This window comes from Glandiceps talaboti, chromosome 10 (genome assembly GCF_964340395.1).
Source record: "Glandiceps talaboti chromosome 10, keGlaTala1.1, whole genome shotgun sequence".
In the NCBI taxonomy this organism is placed as follows: Eukaryota; Metazoa; Hemichordata; class Enteropneusta; family Spengelidae; genus Glandiceps; species Glandiceps talaboti.
In genome coordinates, this window is record NC_135558.1 from 13,789,598 (window position 1) to 13,817,063 (window position 27,466).

Consider the following 27,466-nt stretch of genomic DNA (forward strand, 5'->3'; position numbering starts at 1 on the left):
AACACTGCCAATAGTGTTGTGTCTGCCTGAAAAAATTACCTGCATCATGCCAAACACATGTTTATGTATATAATATCGGTCGACAACACAAGACGGCATGTGTTTACATGTCAACAATATTTGATCTGCATCGGCTTCAAGTTCGTATGAGAGTTCAAGTGTTACAAGTCATCTATTACATTTGGTGATTCTATCAGTAGAATAGCAAACTTTCCCATCGAAAAATATCACGTAGTATCATGTGGTTTGTTGAGTTATGCGAGATTATATTGAATTCGGGCAGATTCATACACATGTTGGAAAGTTATTTCCATGACAGTAGATTAATGTTTACCCGAGGCTATGATCGAACAATGGGAGAATGCATGTTACCAATCTGCGTGTTACTTGTCTGTGGTTTAACAGAAGTTGCCTTGCAAGTCTCATACACCACTTTTTCACACAAGTTCAGATCGGTTGATTTATGTAAATACTGTACTGATAAGTGAATGAAACCAACATCATATTTTTATTTCATTGCATAGCATCCAAGGTTAAATCAAACAACATAAATTCATAAGGTATCCCTCCCCTTTAAAATCAAGCTTTCTATATGTTTTCACTACTCCTTTCAGAGATCAAGAGGTCCTATGGCACATTGAGTGGATATTTGTTCAGAGCGGAGTTAAGTACTTTGATAGAAGGTAAGGAGTGAGCAGAGTTTTACTAAGGTTGGAAAACCCCTGGTAACAGAAAAGTAGTTAGTAGTTTCCTATAGAATCTATCATAATTCTATTTGGGAACCCTTGGTAAAATGACTGGAGAACTCTGATTGAGTTTGCCTACTTTAACCATCCTTAGCAGTAGTAGTAGCAGTAGTAGTAGCAGTAGTAGTAGCAGTAGTAGTAGTAGTAGTAGTAGTAGTAGCAGTTGTAGTAGTAGTAGTAGTAGCAGTTGTAGTAGTAGTAGTAGTAGTAGTAGCAGTAGCAGTAAGTAGTAGTAGTAGTAGTAGTAGTAGTAGTAGTAGTAGTAGTAGTAGTAGTAGTAGTAGTGGTAGTAGTGGTAGTAGGCCCAGTCTAGATGTGATTAAAGTTACCACTGCTGTATGTAAGAAGAGTATCATTTAGTTTAACACAACCATAGAATCCTAGAGATCAGTTCTCCTCTGGAGTTCCTGTTTTCTCACACAGCGGTACAACACCACCGGACTTGTTGGGGATAACTTGTTAGAACTGAAAGTGATATCCAGCATAGATAACAATTAATCATTATACTTATATTACACTGTGTAAAAACACTTCATTAAATATTGATGAGATCGTATAAAAATGAACTTACCAAAATAATTCAGTAATTCCTACCGACAATGACTATTACTATAATCTCTTTTGTAGCAATATTACAACACACGATTTATGTGTTACAATTAGCTGTCGGCACTATTTTTCATAAAGTGGTAGAAATAGTGTTTGTCTATCTTATTTGTGCATTTTAACACGTTATTGTCGGTAATGTTTGGCTTTGACTCTCGGGAGACGCACACACCTGACTCGCGTTTAATTAATCATTTAAAAATGAGACAGAAAATGTAATTGATGTTGTACCGCTGTTTTATTATTAATAATTTCATGCATATTATAGTGAGATCGACAATAAAGTGAACGAAGCTAGAAATGTAATTATCACCGTTTTCATCACATTTGAAGTATTGTAGCCCGGAGATGATTTCAGCAAATTGATGAGTGGAAACTGACAAGGTTTTCAATAAACTTTCACCAACTTCTACACGTACTTTGTCATAGGCGTTAAGCTTGTTAAAGAAACTAAAAGAGTACGGTGTGAATTCTTCAGTGATTGAATGAAAATTGACATAGTTACAAATTGATATAATGAAAAATTGACAAATTTCCCATTGCCCGAAGATGGGTTGTTGTTTTTTTTTTGTCTTCAGCATTTATTACGTGTAAACTCCAAGAATGTGGTTTGCACTTTCTCGGCAATTAAAATGGAATTGGGGTACAACTCAGCAATAACGCAATAGGAAAAGGACACAAAAGCGTTGTAAGTTTAGGAAGTGACCCCTTTCAGTGAGTGTCGAGTTATAGCAGTGAAATGACGTCAGTATGCATAAAGCAAACAGAGCAAACATTTGATTTTGTTAATGTTCACTAAACTCTCCCTGGAGATGTGATGTCCATGCAATTCCATTTCAAAAAAGTGCTAAATTAATTTCACTATTGAGTGTTATTGATCCTCGGATTCAATTCTCGTTTCTCACTTCAAGACGTTTGTATAAAATTACTGTATTCCTGCACATGAGAAAAGGTAAAGTTGTTGCATTATAAGTACCTCATCAATTGTAACCATAAAAGCAAATAACCTGTCCACACGTCTCTCTCTTTTTTTCATTTTTTTTTAAATGTTACAGTTCGTGTTCATGCTTTGCACATTTGCTGACTCAATGGTAGTGTAGATATGTGGATTCCGTTATGGCAAGCACTTTAACACATTATGTATAATCATTGCTTGCATGTCTCGTAGTTCACACTGCACTATATATTTCTTTCAGAGTCTCTGAAAAAATGGTTCTAAGGAATGCATTAAAGAAGTATATCGATGCTGAGAAAAGTGATCCAGTGATAAAACAAAGGTAAAGTGCTGTAAAGCCATTCTCAAAAAATGTAGATTCCAATTACCCATTTCTTCCTAAATACGAGGCCATTCTAAAAAAAAAATAAGTTCTGATTTACCAACGCCTTCCTAGGTAAAGTTGTGTTCTAAGAAAATATTAGGTTCTAATTGCAAACTCCTTCCTAGGTAAAGTTCTGTAAGGCCATTCTAAAATAAAATTTAGATTACCCACCTCTATCCAGGTAAAGTTCTGGCCATACTAAAAAAAAAATTAGGTTCCAATTACCCACCTCTAATTGTTCCCCACCAGCATCACACTTTTTTATGGCATTTGAAGAAACATCTCAATAATGCCAACAATTGGATATTAAAGCGAAAATATCACGAAAATAAGTTTGGGAGTTAGAAGTGATGTTCTTAGGAGTGTCTAGATGATAACTTTTTCAAGATTAGATGATCTGATACATATTAGTGTTGTACAATTTAGACAGCCAACTGAATGAAATTGTCTTGTAACGAATTAAAATATACCAGTTGCACTACAGTGCCATTGGCACTATGTTTGAAAGGTACATTATCTGAACTGCCACTGTTTGATTTTGTCTAAATTGTCATATTTTACGTCATTATATTTCAGCACTTACAGTGCCTTTTATGTCCAGTACATGACTAGAGTGTATTACATAAAACATTGCGTAAGTGATACATCTTTGTGCCAGTTTGCCAATTCTGTCGTCAAACTATTAACGTTCAGAACCTATGAGCTGGTAAGAATGGATGAAATGAGAGAGATTTATTTATTTATTCATAGCCATTAATAAGACTTCGAAATTGGAAAATAAATTGAACTTCTGTGCCTATAAATCCTGTATATCCATTATACTAAGCTGAGATGTAGTATTACAAAATACAAGATTTATGTCGTGTTAAACATGTTTTTGTACACGTATATCCTCGGCTGTGTAGCATATGGATTGTGCATGAAAATGCTGTTAAATATTTCGTGTAGATTTAGAATAGAGTAGAATAGAATAGAATAGAATAGAATAGAATAGAATACATTGTTCTCCCCAGAGGGTTTTCACGTATCAGGCCCAATATCCTTTAATTTTTGCCAATACGTGATCAGTTGTCCCAATACACAATCAGATTGCATAGGGTTCAGTAAATTGCACAGTGACGTTGTTCATCTGTCACTCTGTCCGTAGACGCCTTTGTTGTTTTCAATTTTTGCCAATACGTGATCAGTTGTTCCAATACACAATCAGATTGCATATAGGGTTCAGTAAATTGCACAGTGACGTTGTTCATCTGTCACTCTGTCCGTAGATGCCTTTGTTGTTTTCAATGTATACTAGCAACGTTTGTATTGATCCTTCACAGTAGCAAGTCAAACTAAAAGTAAAAGAGTTTTCAGATTTGAATGTGACAGAAAACCATGATGTACGAGTGCAAGTGTGGTACTCGGGGTGTTTGATGATACCCCCAAATTGAGCGAGGGCCCTGTATTCTAAATTTCCTGTTTGCAGTCTAGAATGGACTATCGAAGACATCAATTTAACTCCTGGATAAAAATTTTAATTTTGAAAATCCATGTTTTTTCATAAATTATAGATGTTCACATAGCATACAAAAAAAATACTTCAACCCTATGGATGTGTGTATCTGTGGATTTAGGGGGTTACCCACCCTCCTCAAGTCGAGTGGACTGCCCATCTGATTATCAAGTGCAAACACTTTAAGGTTACCCACCCTCCTCAAGTCGAGTGGATTTCCCATCTGATTAAGGTTACCCACCCTTCTCATGTCGAGTTTCTAACCATCTGATCCCCTGGTGCAAGCATTTGGAAGTTGTTCACCCTCAATCCTCATGTTGAGTTGCTTCCCATCTGATCCTCAAGTGCAAGCACTTGGAGGTAACCCCCTGGATTTTCATCTGATCCTCTTGGAGATTATTCACCCTTCACATGCTAAATTACTTCCTGTTTGATCATCAAATGCAAGCACTTTTGAGTTTATTCACCCCCTCAAATCGAGTGGATTTCCATTTGATTGTCAAGTGCAAGCACTTGGAGATCATTCACCCTCCTCATGTTCAATAATACTTACCCAATTGATTGTCAAGTGCAAGCACTTGGAGATCATTCACCCTCCTCATGTTCAATAATACTTACCCATTTGATTGTCAAGTGCAAGCACTTGGAGATCATTCACCCTGCTCTTGTTCAATAATACTTCCCACTTGATTGTCAAGTGCAAGCACTTGGAGATCATTCACCCTCCTCTTGTTCAATAATACTTCCCATTTGATTGTCAAGTGCAAGTACTTTAAGGTTACTCACCCTCCTCATGTTGAGTGACTTCCCATTAGATCATCAAGTGCAAGGCCCCTTATTAGGGGTAGTTAAAGCTGCACTAGCTGCAACTGAAATGGTTTTTGAAACGTTTTTGTTAGATATAATGATTTACTCATAATATCATACAACCTGTACAGTACTGAATCACCTGTTGGTAAATGTATTTGTTCACCTGAATACATAATATGGTACAATAAATCCAAACAAATTGATTTGGGGTTGGCACTCAATCTGATTAAGATCCAATGTAGTGTACACGCCACGATTCTTTTTGGCTGTTACATTTACTGTCGTTTGTTCTTTTGAGCGCTCATTACATACATCTGACACAATACCATAGGTTTTCCTGAGCCACACAAGAGCGCTGCGTGAATTCACTCAACCAATGAAAACAAGTACTGTGCTAAAACATACAGGTACAATTCTTCAGAGTGCTCTGTTCAAGAAGAGCACGTGCACAGATGTTATCATTATTGTTTGGTGGTTCTCTTTCTTTCAATTTCGAATGTTGAGTGTATATATTGTAAGACGGATTCTGGTTGGCTACTCGTAAGTAGGAGATTGGGTTCAGGAACATGTATGGTATTGTGTCAGATGTAGCAAGCACTCACAAAAGAACAAATGACAGTAAACGTAACAGCCAAAAAGAAATTGTGATGTGTACACTACATCGGATTTTAATCAGATTGGGTTGGCACCCAAAATCTGTACGACAAATCAATCATGAGTTCAACCTGTTATTCTAATACATATAGATAACATAGACCTCTAATTAACATATACAATGTCTAATTATTGGTAACATTTTCAGTTACTATAATTATTTGGTTGTCTGATGAGAAAAAATAATACTGAGTGTAGTTTTTAATATACAGAAATACTGCACAACACTCTTTTCATAAAATTGACTCTAACCACAGACCCTACATGAAAGATCTAAATGAAAATGATTTTTCATGTCGGGTCTTTGCTTTTATCTTTTAAGCACATACACAGTATTAAGACTGGAATGTGTTTCAAATGATCAAGTTACATTTGTTTACAATAGTGTATTTGTTTTCCATATTGTGACCAAGTTGTTGTAATATCAGCAACTAAAATAAATGTAATGAAAATTTTGTTACTCACAGTCAAAAAATTTCTTGGCAGTGAATCCAAAATGAGTAGAAATTGTCACTACTAAGTATAAACCCAGAGTCCATGAACATTCAGTCTCGCAAAATAAATGTGTCATCAGGTTTAATTTTGAAAAACTATTTTCAAATTATCAAGTTGTATTTTTTAAAGCTGCAGTGGCTGTAAGGCCTAGAGAAAACAAGCGACCTATCGGTCAGAATAGCTCCGCTGTTTTTTTTTAAATTTTATTTTTTATTTTGGTGACATGTAGAAGTGGTTCAGTTCTTCAGCTCTTCACTATGCAGTTTTGTTTTAGCGATGCAATAAAGTGGTTAGTGGTTTCATATGATGTCTCACTATAAAACACATTTTACACAGAAGTTGGTAATGTATTGTACTTTTATACCATAGTCACCATTTTATAACAAAAATCTACTGTTATGAAAAATTGCACAAAATCTCAGAAAAAAAATGACTGGGAAATGCACACAAGAAAAAGAAAAAAAAGAGAAGATTTTGAGGTTGGCTATAAATAATTCCAGTGTCTTACAGCTTTAACCCTGGAAAATTTTAATGATGAATGAAATAAACTAGGGATCTAAAATAATTTTGAGGCAATTTGAATTTCAATTTTCTAACAAATTTACCAAGTCAACAACATTCAACTTGTACTAGTTGTAGTAGATATATATATAGGGAAGAAATGTATTAATCGCCATCTTAGTTTCCGTACGGCGACAATCCCCAAGTACCCGAAAGAGAGTCATTCTCAGCCAACAGGGTTCGACACTGGAGTAAAAAAGTCACTATTGATAACGTAGTAGTCCTGCAAAAAATTTGGTGGTCCTATCTTTAAGTGCTTTCGCTTGTTCACTTAGGCTCTTCATCTCTCTTAGTTTTTGCTCTACTTCTAATTCACTTTTCCGAACCCCATATTTATTTCAAACCGTGTGTTGTAATTGAACTGTCTATTTCTTTGTAGTTGTTTGTGCATCATCAACTCCTTACTGTAATTTTATTCTTTTTTATGTTTTGGAGCTTCTTCTCTTTTTTTGTTGCTTTCTGTGAGTAGTTTGTCTTAATTGGGGGGGGGGGGGAGTAATAAGATGTTATGTGGTCTTATTTCTAGCTTAAATACTACATAACATTTCTGGTACACATTGATCTAACTATTGCATTTTTAAAAGACAAAAAATTACCTTCCCATGGAGCAAGTCTTTATAGTGTTGTCCTTAGTGCATATTAGAATGTATTTACAACATAAAAACAAATAAATTTGAAGGTTACCAGCAGTTACAGCAAAATTTTGTTACTAATTACATGTACAAGTCACTTCGTCTATTTTCGTGTCTATGTACTTCCGGGTTGACATAAACGTTAAACGTGATACAGTCGGCCCTATAATTACTAAGAAATGACAAAACCGTTCGCAAAATAAAGTTCAGGATTTTAATTTTTCAAACTGAATATCAATATCCACTACACATTCAATAACTGGTTTCGCGTATTTAGAAATGTGCCCCAAAACATGAACACGGAACACGGAACACGGAACACGGAATCATGTCAGTGTTAGTACACTGTTACTAAGTTAGCAGTTTCATTGTAGGCTGTAAGTTGTACCGGTAAAAAAAACGATCATCACATCATGTAGGAAGTACAAAAACATAGAACACGTTGTTTTCTTGCTGAATAAACTCACTGAAATAACAACACGGTCAAATTGCGTCTTCGATTTTGACAGCCACCATTGTTATGATTGAGCTTCACTTACATCCAATTTGTACAGCGTTTTTACAAAGGGAGCTCGTCAATAACCTACCGAATAATTAACTCAGAAACGTAGTTTAAATACTAACTGATCTAAAAATTACTGTTCAGAAAGACTACGCATCCGTACATAAATACGAATTCATGCGACAAAGATTTCAACTTTACTATTTACTTGTTACAGTGTACAGGCCAGCCTTACCCTTATTATACACATATCATCGTACAACTAATTTTATTGGCTATAATATTAGCTACATTTGAAAGGTCTCACTTGATTGGCTCATCCTTCGCTATTCCCGTTTTCAAGAGACACCCCGCCAGAATAAAGTGCCACGTAGTACAGCAATGGCGCAAGATCGCCTGTTGGGCGACTTTCCCACCGGGTGTGCTTTTCGAAAACTACACAACACTACACAACACATGCTTTTATGACACGGAATCATAGAAAATCTACACCGTTTCCAAACTAATCGTAATTTTATCGCGAATAGACAACCAGAGTTGGTCAAAATAGCAAATTAAAAATCAAATGAATTTTACTATGACCGTGAATTCATCATATAGCCGGTGGTTTGAATTCTGAGCTCCCTAATATACCTATCGAAAAGTCACTATCCCGTCGGATGCATTTTAGTAACCTTTACTGGTCCTTACAGTGGTAACACTCGTTCATGTTCGATTACCTTTCATAAAGAAAACACAACGAAATGGTTGAAGTGATCTTTTTTTTAATTTTTAATTTCTTTTCATCACAACAACAAAATCTGCGGATCAAAAGTGTTGTAAACTAAACCAGAAAGAATTATCGGGCTGGCTAAACTTCCCGATGAACTAGAGTAAGGTCCAAGTCCAAGTAAGCCCCGATAGTACGTGAGAAAATCGTCTCAAACTAGCGATACAACTTTCAAAATATAACTTGACATGTTAGAGTTATACAATTCAAGACGGGTTTTCACTCGAAAACAACAATTCTGTGAATAATGACACTGAACGCAGCGATTTCTCGGACGATGTTACCACTGCACTGTAACGTATGGCTGACAACGACTTGCTTCTGGGTTAGTCCCTCGTGCATCCGGGTACTTGGGATTGTCCTGCATTACCACATCGGCAATTTTGACGCTGTAATTTTGACACCAATATTATCGTACAAAAACAAAACTCCATAAATGAACCACAAAGTACTTTCCCTTTCAAAATGTGGTAATTTTAGAAAGAGTATTATCGTTTTTATTGACGACTGACTCAAAAATCGTTCGATACACTTCAGTTCAGGCATGGAAGACTTCTCACAATGATAATGAGGTGCATTATACTGGAATGAACCATTCTGTAGGAGGGGTGGGTGGAGAATTGGATTTGAAGTTTACAACCCTTTTTCGAGCAAATATTTGTCATTTGGGCGCACAATGCGTAGAATTAAGACTATAGCACATATTACATTGCTTGTTTGACGTCAATAGTGTCTTTTGAAAAGTTACACTTTACCTAAAGTCTCGCGGACTGATTTCCAATATGGCGTCGGTCATAATACTCATTAACATATTCATTTTTTTTTCAAATTTCAAAAAAAAAATCATAAAAAATAGAAGAGAAGACGTGCTGACTTGAAATTAACAAATCTAAGTAAGCTACCCCCTGTGCATCAACACACCAGATATCAAAGCAATCTGATTTGAAGTTTATGAGGAGTTGATGAAAAAGTCATTTTTGGAAAAAAAATCATAAAAAATTGAAAATGGCACAGATCAACTTGGCATGAACAAATCTGAATAGCCTCCCCCCAGGGAACATGCACACCAAATATCGAAGAATTCCGACTGTCACTTTCAGAGTAGATAGTGAAAATATAAAAGTTTGACGGACACATATGATTCACTCTACTCTCTATACCTCAATACCCACCTATACCTAAAGCTACGCTTTCAGCTTTCGCTGACAGCGGAGCTAAAAATTGTTTGGTTCCGGTTACCCGAACCCACCTAGTTTTACACACCGACCCTAAACTTTTTTTTTACATATTCAAGAAAAAAAAAATTTGCGAAAATTGTGAAGTCTCGCAAGAAATAGTGGATACAGAAACTGACATCAGCTTAAGAAGTCAATATGAAACTGTTCTTCCAATCTGTAATGGCTGTACATCTGATGAGAAGAAACCAATAACGCAGACCATATGGAACACAACGGAAAATATAACCACCTGAACTAGACACTCGCATATAATAAAAATATTTTTGTTTTTAAATCTAATTATCTCCACCATATTCCCAAAATTGAATGTAATTGGAATCACACAACTTTTTTTGTGAGGCCTTATATAGCAAAACAGTTTCAAAAAATGTTTCAGTAGCATCTAGTGCAGATTTCAAATGTAATCCGTGTATTTCTAGATCAGCTATAGACAATATGTAGATATCAAGTGAAATGCATTACATGTCTATTTCATACAAGCGTCTATTTCCAAATGTAATATGCATGTGAGGTGGTAACTCACGAAACTAACAGTTGTGTGAAATGAAACAAATTCTTTTTAACGTACATCATAACATGTCTACCCACTTCAGCTTCATTACTGTGTATTTTTATTGAATGTAAAACATGCGTTTCATTGTATACTTTGCGCTTAAGTCGTGATTTCAAAGTGACAGTAAATTTTAATGAGACTCTAGTCGTGCAGAAACTTGGGACTTTTTTTAGGAGTAAAAAAGACATCAAAGAGCATGTTGCGACTTCAAAATTGCACCATTATCTAATTTTGATGGGATAGGAAACTACCACAGTCTGGAGTTAATGATTTCAAATGTCGATTTATATGCTGACATAATCCCATTAAACCAAGTCATACAAGAGTCATGGAGACCATCAAAAAACATGATCCCTTCTGACTTTAAATACTGTTCTGTTTATCCAGGCTCAAGAAGTATGTGTCGGCAGGGTTTGAAAATGTTCAACTTTTCATGAAGGTCGAAAGAAGAAGTGCCAAGTCTGTGCGGTAGGTATTATAAATGAGGAATGACATCACTTCCTGTAAACCATATATGGTCATTAATTTGACTAGGGGTGCCAAGTCTATGAGATAGGTAATGACGTCACTTCCTGTAAACCATATATGGTCATTAATTTGACTACGTTAAGTCTGTGAGATGCAGGTGATGACATCACTTCCTGTAAGCCATATATGGTCATTAATTTGACTAGAAGTGCCAAGTCTATGAGATATGTAATGACATAGACAGTGGAGGGAGACTCCCTCCACTGTCTATGGTAATGACACCATTTCCTGTATGGTCTTGGCATTAACTAAAAGTGCCAGGTCTGTAAGGAATGCTTAAAGGAATGACATCACTTCCTGTAAACCATATAAGGTCATGAAATTGACAATCTAAAAGACATACAGCATTATACTGACAAATCACGACTTGGCATAAGAAATGTTGAAACATGTCCCTTCGGAAATAAAAGGACAAAGTAGGACCACTGTATGTCTGTCCAGTTTCAGTATACATTGTGTGTCTGTCTGTCTGTGTCTGTGTGTGTCAAGAACAACTCCCAAGTCAAAATTGCGCAGGAAATTGCTTTCTGATACCTGCATGGTAGGGATATGTTACTCTGTGTGTCTATAGCTAAGATAGTGATCAATTCGAAAAGCTCAGACCATCTAGTTTTGCAAATTCTCAGCAGCTGTCATATCATTTCATCTTACAATGTATGCTAGGGTGTCAAAATAGAATAAGAATGCTGATTTAAAAATTGCACATCTATTGTTATGCATGTTTGCAAGGCCGTAATATAAGTGTGTTTGTTTCTGTGTGTCTGTGTGTGTTTTTATCTGTGTCTGTGTGTCACTGTGATGTGTGTGTGTGTGTGCGCGCCTGTGTGTGTGCATGTGTGTACATGTATGTGTGTGTATGTCTGTCTGTCTGTCTGTCTGTGTGTTTGTGTCTGTGTCTGTGTTTTTGGCTCTGTGCGTCACTGATGTGTGTGCATGTGTGTGTGTGTGTGTGTGTGTGTGTGTGTGTGTGTGTGTGGTGGGGGGGGGAGGAGGAGCGGAAGTCATGTTGTCGACCAAGAAATTGTCATGAATAATTGATATCTGTATGATGTATTTGCCGGGTAATAAAAATTCCATTTTTATAGGCAATAAATCAAAATCTGAAGTTGAAAAATAGCTTGGGCATCATCAGTCTCAATTGAAAAAAGGACAGAAATGTAAAAAAAACAAAAACACATGCATACTTTCACATTGTCCAATAGCCAGCTGCTACACATTTCTAGACATAAACCCCACCACAGATGATACATGAGATATGTAATTGATACGTACACGTATAGTGTGGCCTTGAAGTCGACTTATTTTGATATGCATTAAAACCAGCCATCTGGGAGTATCGCTCTTTTTATCAATAAGATTATCCAAACCCATATGTGTAGTCATATGATAATAACATATCAAACAGCTGACGCATAATAAAACCTGTGACAACCTGTATTATTCTACGCTACATTGATTTGGAATATGATAGCCTTGAAGTTATCGGAATGTAAGGACTTCAATATCTATCCCTGAAAATCAGAGATTGTTTTTTTTTTTTCAATTTTCTCCAAACTTTACCGTGTGAAAGCTTGTTTCTGGTTCATTTGAAATCATAAAAGAAATTTGGGGCTCACTGTCTTGTTTTCCAGAAATCATCAATCTTTTGATTTTGCCGTTGTTGAGTTTTTATTCAGTGGCCATATAGAATTCAACAATAAGTTCATTTTCATAACATTTTGACCTCCATTTTTAAAAAAAAGGTTTTTGACCTCAGATTTTTTTTATTCATTTTTAAATGGAAAAATATGTGTGACTTTTCTTGATTGAAGTAACAGCAAAAGTCTGAAGGGAAGATTTGTGAGACGGATTCAACATCCAGTTGGCAAATATTAGCACTGTAATGTTGGAACACATGTTCCCATTTTTCTGTGTTGGGTTATTTGTATACTTAATTTGCTGGTAGACATGTATGTTATCTTTTGTGTACTGTCAAATGATTCCAATATATCTGCATTTAATTTGACAAACTTTCAGCTTTGTTGAAGCCTCGGGTAACAGAGCTGAGAAATCTGGTCAAATTTGCATACATCCCATAATTTTGGTGGGGAATCATTTTAAATATACCTCCTTTATACTGCCAACCAACAAAATGTTTGTACTTAAAATTACAAAAGCCGGTTGTGTCTGATGCTATATTTTCTATCCTACCAGGTACTTGCAAAAGTCAATCAACTCCAACAGCTGGAAAAAGACCTTCGGGCTGCATATTATCAGGAGGCATGTTTCTTTGTTCATATATATGGTTTATTTGTTTGTTTTTGAGTGCACAGATACAGGTAGAGTTGAAGAAAAGGAAACTTTATGTGAACTTTTTTTTCTTTTGTACAGATATGAAAAGTTAAACTTGGACCAAACTATTAAAGAGAATCTATCTAGTAAATATATCATAGAATACCCAACCTTGTACGTAGTGTTGTCAGATTGTTATGGAGACTTTCCTATACAGGGTGAAGGTAAGAGTTTTATCTACAGTTATCATTCCAATCCATCGTTACTTTTATCATTGCTACCCCCCTTCCTCAATTAGTCCACTTCACATAATGGTGGGAAAGGATTATCATCACCCACTCAGCCCTCATCTCCCCTCCCCTCATACAACTCGAGGGGAAAAAGCATTGAATATGCATTTGAAATGAACTTCATGCAAATTTAAATTCGGAAATCACAACGAGATAATTGATTCAATAACAACGGTGGGAGTCTTTGATGTAGGTTCACTTGCCAAGACAGCTCAATGTCCTACAAATCAAAAAAAGTAACATCGATCAACAATCTTTGTCAAAAGTGTAGAGTCGTGATGCCACACCACTGACAGCTATTTTGACTTTCCACAGTACTAACAGAGTGCAGTGGTAGCAGCAGTTCCAGTTCAGGTACTGACTCCTCCAGTTCAAGTGAAGACAGCAGCAGTGAAGATGGTGATGATAGCAGGAAAAGCAGTGGGAGTGAGGACAGTAACGTAAAGAGCCAAACACCAGTAGACTGTAGTGAGGGGATAGTTCTGCATGAGAGTGAACCACAAGTTTGTGAACAAGAAAAGAATGAGTTACTACAGGATAAAGAAGTGTTCGATACTGTAGATGAATGTGATAAACAGAGACTGGGAGATGATGAAGTAAAGGCAGAAGTTGATCAGACTGTGGTGATACCAAAGAACAATGAGGGTGATAGTTGAAGGGGGGCATGATTAAAACAAGAAGTGATGAGCACAGATACCTTATACATATATTTACAGATGTAACATTAAAAAATTATACGCACACACACACACACACACACACACACACACACACACACACACACACACACGCATACATACACACACACACATACATGCACATACATACATACATACATACACATACATACATAGATACACACACACACACACACACACACCTGTGTATACATACACACACATTTCACATCAGTGAGCAGTGAACAACTTTACTAATGCAAAAGCCAGATCATGCATGTGAAAATAGGTTTTCCAGTCAAAACACTTGGTAACCTTGGTAACTGAAAAAAAGAAACCCCTTTGGAAAATGACCTGTGTGAACTTCTGTGTTGTAGACGAGGGAGACCATGCATAAAATAACACAGTACAGATAACTAATGGGAAGAGTTGCTTTGCTCTATATGTAAGTAAGGGTCAAAGGTGAATAGGTAAATCATATGCAAAGTAGCAAGAATACTGATATATACAGGTAGAGACAGGGTTGGTCTGATTTACCTTGCGTTATTTTGTACTTTTTTCCCCAGTTTTAGACCTTTGTGCATGAGATATCACACTTTCTCTTTCAGTTGAACAACCAGGCATTTAAATCTTGTTCTGAAAATCCCGTGCCGCAGGGGAAATATGCTTTTGAAAGACATACACTGTGTGAACACCTGATGATTCCTCTCGATCTTGGCATGCGAGGTTCAAAATGTGATTTGAATGGTTGTCGGTTATCCAAAGTGTGAAGGAAATGGTGAACACCATAGGAATAAAATATGCAAAGTTAGATAAATATTGGAAGTAAAAACTGACATGTAAGATATTAGCCAGCTCCTACCACAGGGGCCAGGAGGAACAAATCATTTTTTTTCATGATTTTCTGGATTGCTAATATTATTTTATTTTTCTCTTTATTTCAAATAAATTTTTAATAATTACCATCATAACTATCGTTTCCTTTGACTTTTTTTCATATTTGCTACCATTATCGCTGTTTTATCAGAATTTAATAACTTTGCATTAATTAGTGCAGCTAATTCCAGAACAACCTTCAGGTTATTTGCCCAATGGGCGCGCCTTTCCAAAATTTGCCATGGTGGCGCTCAACTTCCTGTCTGTGTCTACCTTGAGGGTATACATGGTATAGGTTATTCGGTTAATCATAGAGCACTGCTGCTTTCCTTGATGTCTGAACAATATGAAAAACATGCCTGATTTACACTTCTAAAGAATACCAAGGACAAAACAGTACAATGAAGTAATGATGCCCCAATTTGACTAATGAATCAGTAGATGTTTACACTAACACTAAATCACCTTTGACCTCTGCATCATCATCATCATCATCATCTTAAAGTCACCTTTGACCTGTGTATCATTTTGGAGTCCTCTTTATGTTACCAAAATGAGATGAGTGCCAGTGACAAGATCAAGTCCTAATGACAGTGGCTACTTGTTCAACTTCATTTGTAGGTGATATAAGGGAAGTGAAATGATGAAATCAATTTGCAAAACTGGCTATATATGCTATGTGCACTTAGAACTTTTTCGTTTCATATACTTGTGACCACATATGGTAAACTGGTTTCATTCGTTTACAACTTGGATGAGCTCTGAATTTTGACACGGAGATTTTTATGACAAGAACACATGAAATACACAATGTCCATGTATGTATGTGTTAAATACAAACATGTCAGTGTATGTTTCAATTTTGAAGACATGCATATTAAATACTGATCATTATGCAAATTGGAATATCAATATGTAAATTATGCAAATTATTCACCATCCTTGCCATCCTGAGGAGAACACTACATATATGGAAGTGACAATATAAAAATGTCGGAGTATGTTTCAATTTTGAAGACATGCACATTATATGTTGATCATTATGCAAATTACTAATATGCAGATTAGTTTGTTATCCTTACAATCTCACCTGGGGGGAATACTCTTGTGAGCTGGAATATCTATACTATAATGGATAGATTGCTATCATGCAGTTTTCACTTTGTATGCAGCGAAATTAACCCTAGAGAGTTTCATGCCTAAATGATTACTAAATAATAAGTGAACAGGTTTGCTATGAACGATACACACAAACTAAGGAACTGTGTTATATTTATCATTTTTTATGAGATGATTAGAACTTTTTAAGGTCAGGTGGTCGCAAAGTAATTGAATAATTCTCGGTTAGGTTGGCATCATGCCAGAGCACCCATCATTAATTCCGTCATATTCCATATGGCATGGCAAAATGGGTATTGAGGTGAAATGAAACGTGTAGTGACATTTGGAGTACTACAAGGCTGATGGTGTTTTATGATGTTTTATTACTGTTTTGAATGCTTATTATGTCATTTTGAGCACAGGCACCTGTGGGCTGTGGTTATGAAAATAAATGTTTTTAGATTTCTACTAAAAGTGAGTGACTTTTTCTAGTTGACCCAACTACAGGAGACAATATTTTTCATTGTTGTGCATCATTTTCTGATACCAAAGCCTACAGGTACCAGTGTAGAAATATTTCATTAACATTACTGTTTTGAATGCTTATGTCATACTAATCACAGGCGCCTGTGGGCTTTTGATTCTGGAAATCAGTATTAAAAACATTTTAGATTTCTAATGAAAGTGATAATGCTATTTTTAGTCACTCAGCAACAGGAGATAATTGTTAGGTCAAATCAAAATCAGAATACAAATTTGGTCACTACTTGTACAGCGTCCAAGTGTGGTAGTGTTAAAATGGGAGGAAAATGAAGTACCTGGTGATAGTTGAAGGGGACCATGATTAAAAGAAGTGATGAGCACAGATACCTTATATATACATTGTACATATATTTACAGATGTAACATTTAAAATTACACATGCATGCACACACACACACACACACGCATACATACACATACATACATACATACATACATACATACATACATACATACAACATACACATACATACATACATACATACATACATACATACATACATACAACATACACATACATACATACATACATACATACATACATACATACATACATACATACAACATACACATACATACATACATACATACATACATACAACATACATGTCATACATACATACATACATACATACATACATACATACATACATACATACATACATACATACATACATACATACAACATACATACATACATACATACATACATACATACACACACATACATACATACATACATACATACATACATACATACATACATACATACATACATACATACATACATACATGTTGTTTGGTAATGTCAAACTGAGCATCACCCTTCTTACATACAAATCAAAACAGACAGCGCTGGATGTGTTTTAACCCAGACTGCAGTAGTAAGACATTCTCGCAAACCAGCGCTGCTATTTCTTCCACTACACTTCAAAATCAAGTGGTACGGCATATTTTGGATGATGCCATAAAAGAGGCCATAGTTTGCGACAATGATATATGAGGCATAGTACTGTGTGGCCACCAACAATCCAACAAAAATCACAATTACAAAATGGAAGTCAGTTTGTTTTGTTCGTACACTGTATGAGTTGTTTTGTTTAATTGTACTTGTTTACGAAAACAAGAACAGTACTGATATTAAAACTTACATGTCATCAAATATTTACATCTTTACCTGCTGGCAATTCAATAAGTTTCTGTCTAAAATTGCTCTGTCATCACTAAAGGATGACAAGGTAACAAGAATATTGCTTGTTATTGTCTGCATAGATGGGTCTTTTGATAATGCCTTGAAATTGATGTTTATAATCAAATTTCATGACTATTGAAGTGCCCGAATAACTGACCAGCACTCCTATGAAGCTGGGGAGAACCCTATGTGTGGATATTTTATATCATTTTGTAAGATGCTTGTACACATGTATAATGCTGCCATTATAATTTTTAAGTATTTTAGTAGCCATGCAATCAAGTTCAATTTGTTGCTAGGGCGACTTGAGATGTTGCGTAATTCTGAAATCACAGCATTCATCCCTGCTACATAAATTACCAACTCACAAAAGGTGTACATGTGAGCCTTCTTTATGATCTTGGTTTCATCATTCTTGCAAACCAGATCTAGAGCTGTTATTTCTTCCGCGGCACTGTGAAATAGTGAATGGGCGTCTTGGCCGCACGGCACATCTTGGACAGTGCGTGCCGTAAAAGAGACTGTGGTTTATGACAAAGGGTTTCATTTAAATTTCACTTTTCATAACGCTGATTGTCATTACCATTGGACTCTAGGTGAAATACATTCCAACATAAATTATCTGTGGTGTTTTTTGAAAGGTCAATTCATATTGTATATGTTTTGTCGCAATAATTTCTGTAGTACTTACTGCAGACTATTTTCCCAAAGACCCTGACTCTGACCATGTGTACAGTTGGCCTAAGATCTCAAATATTTTCAGTATAACGAACTGAGAATAGAATTGGGTACAATACATTTTTTCTGTATTTATATATTTAGTACTTTTACAGTGCTTTTCCCCACACTGAGGCAAAGCAATTAAAGGAACTATCAAGATTAGTGAGCCTGATCACAAAGTTTCATGTTGAGATAGACACCCTAAAGATAACACACAGACATCACTTACACAATGTGGACTCTGTATTTAGTTAATGATATAAACAGTAACAGCATGCACACTTTTCTTTAAATTGAAAAAAATATACAGGATAACTGTTCCAGTATATTGACTGCATTTTTTGGTACACGTGTAATATGGGAATAGAGTATGTGTTAAACTTTAAGATTATACCAACTTTCATTGGCTGCTGACCATGGTTTTTGTTTGAACTTCAAAAGATTATACCTTGTGTAGTAGTATGCATGCTGTTACTGATTATATCATTAACTAAATACAGAGCCCACACTATAAGTGATGTTTGTGTGTTATCTTTATGGTGTCTATCTCAACATTGTGATCAGACTCACTGATCTTGATAGTTCATTTAATAGCTTTAACTCGGTTTGGGGAAAAAGTACTGCAAGAGATTATTTGATGTAATAAAACAATGCATGTTCATCACATCTGTAGTACTGTAGACTGTTTTCTACTATATCTTGATTCAGGACACGTACTAAACACCTCATCGGAGATTTCAGTTAGTTTTGGTACAATGAGCTGAGAATATAATAGACTGGGGACCTAATGCCAATACTTAAGGATTATGATTTCACTTTCCTATGAGCTGTTTGTCTCACATCTAGTGGAGTTAAAACTCAGGGTAAGTTGGTCTCACCTCTATTTACATTTGTCCTGCATTCAGTAAAGTTTGTTTCACATTCAGTCAAATTTGTACCACATATTGTCCAATCGTATCAGTGTTCTACTTGATTGAAAGAGTTGAAATTATCTCTGACTCATAGCCACCGACATGGTGAGGACAGTGTACATAAATCCATTTGCTATCAATTAAACATCCCAGTTCCAAATATTTCAGCGTTTTCCAAACTGAATGGTCCATCCAGTTTCTTCTTCATGGCTGTATGCTCACAACTATAGTTCCAAGTTCCATACATGTTTTATAACATATAAAAGTTGATTTTATCTTCCAGAGTTTTTCTTTGAAGCTTTTCATAACATTACATCTCATCACAGAGATGTCTTCCATGTTTTGCACTAAACACTCTATTCATAAAATCTAACCATGCACACACACCCAATATGTTCTTCCTGCTCTGTGTTTCTTCCTCGGAGAAAACATCCAGCATAACTGGTCTCAGAAGTTTTTTGCGTTACCACTACGTATTATACTTCTTTCGCTATGAATGCAGTCCATCATGTCACAATCCTGGAGTACTGTACATGTGTTAAAATCGCCACACAAAACAGACACCACTCAAGCCTACCCCTGTAACTTTTCACGCACATTTCCAGAGAACAAGTCATTCCACTTCCATCTAAGTAATGCTATTTTTTCATCTCCATGTTGTATCTTTTACTAGCATGGTTCACAGCGACATTGGCTAATTGACGTGTAGGAGTAAGTTTTTATGGAGTCATCAGGGCATTGCAAATAAATACGAATGTCCCTGTATGAGGAGGGTTTACAGCATTTACCCTTACAAAGTCCACAATAGTTCAGTGTATATATATTCCGACTGACACAGCCAACATAGCGAATGTGTACCGGTGCGGTGGGCTTCACAGTCGCTTGACAGTTCTTTTCTGAAAACTAATTTATAGAAGAGAGAAAAAGTTTTGTGAGTAATACAAATATTTAATTTTCTTCAGTTCTTGGTGATTATAGTACACTGAAAGTGCTGTGATTGGTCAAGCTTTATGACTCCATGCACTGTGATTGGTCAGGTTTTGTACACTACATGCACTGTGATTGGTCAAACTTTGTAGCCTGCATGCACTATGATTGTTCAACTTCAAGCATTATACACTACATGCACTATGATTGGTCAAACTTTATACACTACATGCACTATGATTGGTCAAACTTTATAGACTGATGCTCTATGATTGGTCAAGCTCAGTAGCCTACATTCACTGTGATTGGTCAAACTTTATACACTACACGTATGATGATTGGTCAAGCTTTATATATATAGACCAATCATAGAGATACTGGTGTTACAGCTTGGTGAAAGTATTTGCAGTGTCCAGTGTAATATCTGTTTTGCAATTGTTATAATATATATTAATGAGCATTGTTTCTATATGCAAATTTATTTAAATTAATCACTCATCGTCACTGGAGAGGATTCATTGAACTCGCACTGTTATTATTGTGGTGATGTGATTCATGGTAGAACGAGCAAGCTTAAACCTACGGATCTACTTGTTGCTATGGTAACTACTGGCAACACCATGGACTATGGCCTTGACAACACTTATAGACGAGAAAAGACAAGACAGTTGCTCTGTGAACTCCAGATGACTCTTAGTTGAAAATAGTTTGTAATGATTTACAACACTACCCACTTAAATAGATAGAAGATGGAACGATTGTAAATGAGAGTTTATTAGGGTATATAACTTGCATGGTATACATCACCATGTGATTTATTAGGGAGACGTTGTAATTTCAATGAGACAGCGAATTAGCTTCCATCAGACAGTCGACAGTCCGACCTTGTGTGTATATAGTGTCAGTGATAGATTATGCTACCAGCCTTGAATTGGGGCTTAGTAGACTAGAACACAAACAACATGTTAGTATCGGGTAATATTACTTTATATCCATAGAAGGATAAGATGTGTTTCATGTAGGTTATACATGTAGTTTTATACTAGTTGTGCATTGGTCAGATTTATTTTTCATCAGAATTTTTTTTTTCATTTTTGAAGAATGTTCAAGCCTATGTATTGTAAGAAATATTACTATAATATGTATGGACTGAGAGAAATAAAAGAGATTGGATATGAGGAATATAACATCTATCATTCCTAATGCCTCCAGTCTTGACATTATTTGTAACACTAAAGTAATGAAATGATCCCACCCAACCTTCCCCTAAACAGAGAGAGAGAGAGAGAGCGAGCGAGAGAGAGAGAGAGAGAGAGAGAGAGAGAGAGAGAGAGAGAGAGTGAGTGAGTGAGTGAGTGAGTGAGTGAGAAAAAAAGAGTGAGTTAGTCAGTCAGTCAGTCAGCCAGTTAGTTAGTTAGTGTGTGAGAGAGGGGGGAAGAGAAATAGAGACTTCTCCTCTGCTACAAAGTATTTTAGTAGGGACCTGTGATAGGGCTATTTCATTCTATTCCATTACAAGCATTTGAGAATTAAGAGATTTTTAAATCACCATCCTAACAAATGTGATTGAGCCAGTGGTCTGTAAAAGTCATCAAATATCTGCTTCGGTACTAATTTGCCCAGAGTGAAAAAAAAGCAATAAAATGAACTTTGCAGAACAGTTATAAAATACAATCAACACAGAGGGCAGTCATCAAACCCTGAAGGATTATCGGGATTTGCTATTTTGATAGAGGTCATATTTTTTCTCATTCAATGCTTTGCCCATTTGATCTGAACTTCTGAACAGTTCACATGCCAATGATGTGGTTTTTGTTTCAGATATCGTCAATTTTTCACTTTTATCTTACTTGAAGCTGGGATTTAACAAATTGTCTACCCGATACGCTATACTTTGAGCTGAACATTTTTGAGATAGTTGGTGATATTTTCTTGTGGGTCCTAAAAATGTGTTGTCAAACGAAATACAAACATATCTACTGTAATTGTGGGAGTCTGCGAAAGTGTTGTCAGCCCCGTGTAGCATATGATATGAATTCTCTCGCCCACAGCTTCGTCATCAGTTGCCATGACAACATGCAAACAATAATAATTTCACATATGACGAAAGTAAATTCTAAATAGCTTGATCAACCATAGACCCGAAATATACAGTAAATTGAATCATAATCTACGTTAGTCCTTGCATACGGAGTAAGTCGTCCGTCCCTTCTCTCTGTTTTTGGTGTTGAGCGAAACGCGTGCACCGCCAGCAAGCAGGACTAAATCTACGTGTACTCATACTATAGGCCATCACTCTCACCCCTTCCGTCTGAAAATCACAACAGAGTGTAATAGAAAACCCTGAATTAACTTACAAGTTGGTCATAGTTGTCTAGGAAGTCTATATTGCCTGGACAAGGTCGAAGCTGACACAGTTTCAACTCTGTCGAGAGTTTACAATTTGAGCCCTTTTTGATAGTACGAGATGAGATACCAACACCACACGTCGCAGTACAATCAGTCCACGTTGTGTCTGGTACCTTGCAGTCATAAAAAATCTTAGATTCTGAAAGAAATTAGAAATTTCATTGGTATTTGAAAATTGTTGAAAAAAATAACGGTGATGAATATTGCTATCCACGTATTTAAATAACGAAGGGGCAGGTGGAGAACATTAAAAACAAAAGTATCTATAATAATGGACTTAGAGGGCAGCCTTATGTCGGAAATTTGACACTTCAGATGCATATTATTGTTAGACATAAAAATTCCAATTTTGGTGATGTATAAGTTAATAACGTTTGTTGTTAGTGAACCAAATAATGGCAACTTGTAGTTGAATTTTCACAGCTTGTTATTTGAAGATTTTGCAAAGTTGTATACCGTCTGTTTCAGGTCTTAAACACATCCACTCTTTACAACATTGTCCGGGCATTTGTACCAACTCCAGATAAGCACATTTCAAAGATGTCGGCTTGACGGCTTCGTGCGGACAAGTTGACGTACATGCGTACGCGTCATTCATACACGTGCACTCTTCACGACATGAACGCTGGAAAGTGTCACCATTTTTTAAATGAACACCATTGACATGGCAATCAGCTACAACAACCTGGAATGTGTCAAATGAATAGAAATTAAATGAAAATTGAAGATGTGGACAAAATTATTTGAAAATGCAATGTGTGTACAAAGAATATTTGTCATTGAGTACAAGGGGAGGGAGAGGATATTAATGGAAATTTAAAAGTTGATTTGTGCCGTTTTTTCGATGCTCAGTGTCGGACTCAAATAAGTTGCTCAGTGTCGGACACAAATTAGATGCTCAGTGTTGGACTCAAATTAGATGCTCAGTGTCGGATACAAATTACATGCTCAGTGTCGGACACAAATTAGATGCTCAGTGTCAGACTCAAATAAGTTGCTCAGTGTCGGACACAAAATATATGCTCAGTGTCAGACTCAAATAAGTTGCTCAGTGTCGGACATAAATTAGATGCTCAGTGTCAGACACGAATTAGATGCACAGTGTCAGACTCAAATAAGTTGCTCAGTGTCAGAGACAAATTAGATGCTCAGTGTCGGACACAAATTACACACGCAAATTCCCCAGGGTGTTTCACATAATGTTACCACTCTTGTATGCCACTAAACTTTCTCTCTTTATGTAAGCCAAAAATAAGCAGTCTATCCTGTATTTTGTAGACAACGTGGTGAATATTAAAAGAGTATTTGCTGTTGTCTGACAAAATGGTTGTCGCCTGACCTCTGGACGGTCGCATGACTTCTTGTCAGTACGTGACGTCAGGGAGGGCGGTATGTCGGCAGACACTTGCCTGTGTAACATCGAAAGTACACTGAGTACATCTAACATTGGAGTGGTGTAACTTTCGAAGTACTTCACCTACAGCAGTACATCGATGTACAATATTACTGTTACGTTAGCGTAACTCAACCCAGGTGTTACATCGGAGTATGTACACTCGCGTAACACTGACAAGTCTGCATACGATGTACCTGCAGAAGAGACATGCAGCTGAACGTCAGTGGAGATCTACACCGCAGTACCGCTAGATGAGAAATCAGTGTTACCTTAGCGTAACTCTCCCTTAGTGTTACATTGGAGTATGTACACTAACATTACATCGTTGAGGTCAAGCGATGTACCTGCAGAAGAGGCATTCAGCAGACCATCAGTGTAGTTCTTCACCGTTGTATCACCAGCAGAGAAACCATTGTTACACTAGCATAGCTCACCTCCAGCAGTACGTCGAGGGGGGAATTTGCGTGTGTTGTTATTAAAATTTGAAATTATTGAACTGAAATGATTTCTTCTCACTTTTGTATTTGCAAATTTGCTTCATGGATCATAACTGAAAATAGGAATTTAATTGATTTTAAGCCCTTTTTGATGCTTTTTGAAAATATTATTGTTTGCACAGTCAAATGTCAAGATCTGAAAATATGCTAATGATATGCAAATCAATACGTAAATGAAGTCACCCCTTCATTTTTTTTAAATTATGGCGAACCCTGGGTATATTTACTGGTACATTGTCTAATATATGTAAAATACCGTCATTTGGAGTCAAATGTATGATCAGTTTTTAAAATATATATTTCACATTTCAGTCACGTGTTTTACGAGTGTTTATTTATTTAATTGTTTTCTTTTCTGGTAACGATAATTTGCTGTCTTGAATTGTAAAGCCTTCAGATAGTCAGCGTTAGATATTAAAGTAATCGGGAAACTGGGATCATTGTACATTAATTAATTTGTTACCTCATTTTTAAAATTAAAACTATCAACTTAATATATATTTAAATTCAGGAATCAGACAAATTTAATTAATCAATATGTAAATACGATTTAATTAAATACTGAATTCTAATTAAAGTGTCAATAAACATGACAAAGCTTCGTTCTTGATTTGTTAAATAGATTATACATTGAGCAATAGCGTGTAGCAAATAATTGTTTATGATAATGTACAATGAGTTTGAGGACAGCTGTCGGACTATTTCAGTGGCAATTTAAAAAAAATCAAAACTGCATAGTCTAACTAGAGGCACCGTATTATATTGATAAATACATAAAAACTCGGTCAGTATCGTATTTATCTCGATTTAAAGCGGGTGTTATTATAAGCCACCCTGATTTTTGTGATTGAAATGTTGCTACAATGACGTCACCGATGATTTCTGGTATGCCCAAAAATTACGTCATCGAGTCGTTCATTTAGGCTACAACAGATCTCATGCATGTTTCAGTAAGTAAAATAACATAAGAAATTGTCCATACGGAAAAAAAATAACACAAGAAAAAAAAGGGTCTGGACTGGTCCCATTTACATGTACATTTCAACAGCTACATGCCACATCGAAGTCAAAAGTTAATGAGTTTGTCGGTAAATATAACTCGTACATCTCAGTTCACTTAAATCGACATGTGATATTTGCTATGGAACTGATACCAGCAATGAAATTGACAACTTACCTTTCGTAGAAAACTACATATTCCGGCCAGCAGAAATACATTGATGAAATCGAGTCGCATTTCGTAAGAGTTGTTAATTTCCAGTGATGATCTTCGTCCGTGATGTTTGTCCGATGTATTGTCTAATTTGCAATAATCAATTAGTCACGATTTAATGAAAGGGTCTGTGTTGATATAAACTAACATCGTGTACCAACTTGCTTTTAGTCTCCCAACTTTGCCACTTTGTAAAGTTTGTACTCGATTACAGCTTGAATCTAGTTGTACTGCGTTGTTGAACTCTGGGGTCACTGTTGGATAAATGAACAGACGAAAATAGCACTCTATTGATCTTTAAATGCAGTATGAATAGAAAAGGATCAATACATGAAAATACCTTCAAAAGTCAAATGTTTGAGTTCGTGATATACACGAACAATTACACACGTACTCTGCGCCGAGAATTGTCACAATATAGTACCTTGTTTGTTGCAGTTCTTTAACGTGTCGTGCTGTCTTCTCAACAAAACTTAACCTGTCAAACAGTCGAGTACGCAGCAATGGGTCTAGCTAGCTAGCTAGCTACACTCAGGTCCGAAATCTTGAAATGGGTGTGGGCGAAGACACACACCAATGTGTGAACAACTTCAAACAGTCAACATCAAATTACATGAGGGTCTATTATCACCTATAGTGCAGTGCTGAAAAATGCCTCAATGCATCGCCATACATCGACTCTGAAAGTGCACAGGCCTCACATCAATGGTCGCTTTGTTCGCCGTGAAACTGAATCTAAATTTGCCTTGCTTCTAACCGTCTATTCATTTTCAGCTCCCCTTAAATCAAAGCAACGTTTCAGTCGTTGACCCGAATTTAATTTCTTTGTTTTGTTTATTCACCTTGACTTGCGGGTAAACATTTTAAAATCTACGTTATGTTTGCTTTGTTGATGGAAAATTAACACTTTCGTTGAGGACCGACTTCAAGCGTCGCGCCGATAGAATTTAAATGACCGTAGCTTATTTCAGTTTGTGTACAATACCGAACAGAAATGCGACACTAGGGGGATCATTTATCACGGTGTTCTGAATCGCGGCTGATCCGTTTATGACCCCCGTTTTCTCTTAAAAGTAGCTACTTCAGTATTTCTTTTAAGAAAAGTCAGTATACCAACACAAACACTTCACATCCAGTGTTTAAAGTTGGAACAATGCTTAGGTCGCGTCACATAGCACGATCTTGAAAGTAGACCATACATACCTTATATGCCGTACGTTAAGTTGCCACCACGTCTGAACTTCAAAACCACTCCTAAGTTGTCATCAACATACTTCGTGTTAAACTCACCGAGACCGTGTAACACTGTACCACCAAATCCCGTTAGTAACACACTGACACCACTCTCTCTCGAGCTCTCTCTAGAAAGACCTCAACGAACGTCACTTTCAAATAAAGTCTATCTCGGAAAGCAATTTCCTTCGCGTGTTGTGTTTGACGGCGTCATCGACCAGACTCGCGAGTGTACAGTAAACAATAGTGGGTTTTCATACCAGTATGTCCCTACTGAATGGTCATCCGGGCCGTCGATGATT

The 27,466-nt window shown here is 36.3% G+C and overlaps 2 protein-coding genes across 2 annotated transcripts in view; one reads left to right on the plus strand and one right to left on the minus strand.

Moving 5' to 3' along the window:
- Positions 1–14,160, plus strand: part of LOC144440791 (box C/D snoRNA protein 1-like) — a 27,863-nt gene extending 13,703 nt beyond the window's left edge. The window contains exons 6-10 of the mRNA XM_078130180.1: positions 615–683; positions 2,549–2,629; positions 10,768–10,848; positions 13,279–13,403; positions 13,785–14,160. Of these exons, the coding sequence (XP_077986306.1) occupies positions 615–683; positions 2,549–2,629; positions 10,768–10,848; positions 13,279–13,403; positions 13,785–14,125 (697 nt within the window). The 3' untranslated portion in view covers positions 14,126–14,160. The remainder of the gene's footprint in view (positions 1–614; positions 684–2,548; positions 2,630–10,767; positions 10,849–13,278; positions 13,404–13,784) is intronic.
- Positions 14,161–17,692: 3,532 nt separating this feature from the next.
- Positions 17,693–27,466, minus strand: LOC144441109 (CCN family member 1-like). The gene is made up of 5 exons (XM_078130640.1): positions 27,135–27,466; positions 25,896–26,185; positions 23,282–23,510; positions 22,774–22,964; positions 17,693–20,392 (listed from the first exon to the last, which is right to left on the minus strand). The coding sequence occupies exons 2-5, from the start codon at positions 25,953–25,955 to the stop codon at positions 20,159–20,161; spliced, it is 714 nt and encodes a 237-aa protein (XP_077986766.1). The 5' UTR covers positions 25,956–26,185; positions 27,135–27,466; the 3' UTR covers positions 17,693–20,158.

Bases quoted from the DNA above. Each gene is read 5' to 3' on its own strand.
- LOC144441109 (XM_078130640.1), bottom strand. From the start codon at position 25,955: ATGCGACTCGATTTCATCAATGTATTTCTGCTGGCCGGAATATGTAGT. The intron at 23,511-25,895 runs GTAAGTTGTCAA...GACACATTCCAG, and splicing joins TATGTAGTTTTCTACGAAAG to GTTGTTGTAGCTGATTGCCA. The intron at 22,965-23,281 runs GTATACAACTTT...AATTTCTTTCAG, and splicing joins TTTAAGACCTGAAACAGACG to AATCTAAGATTTTTTATGAC.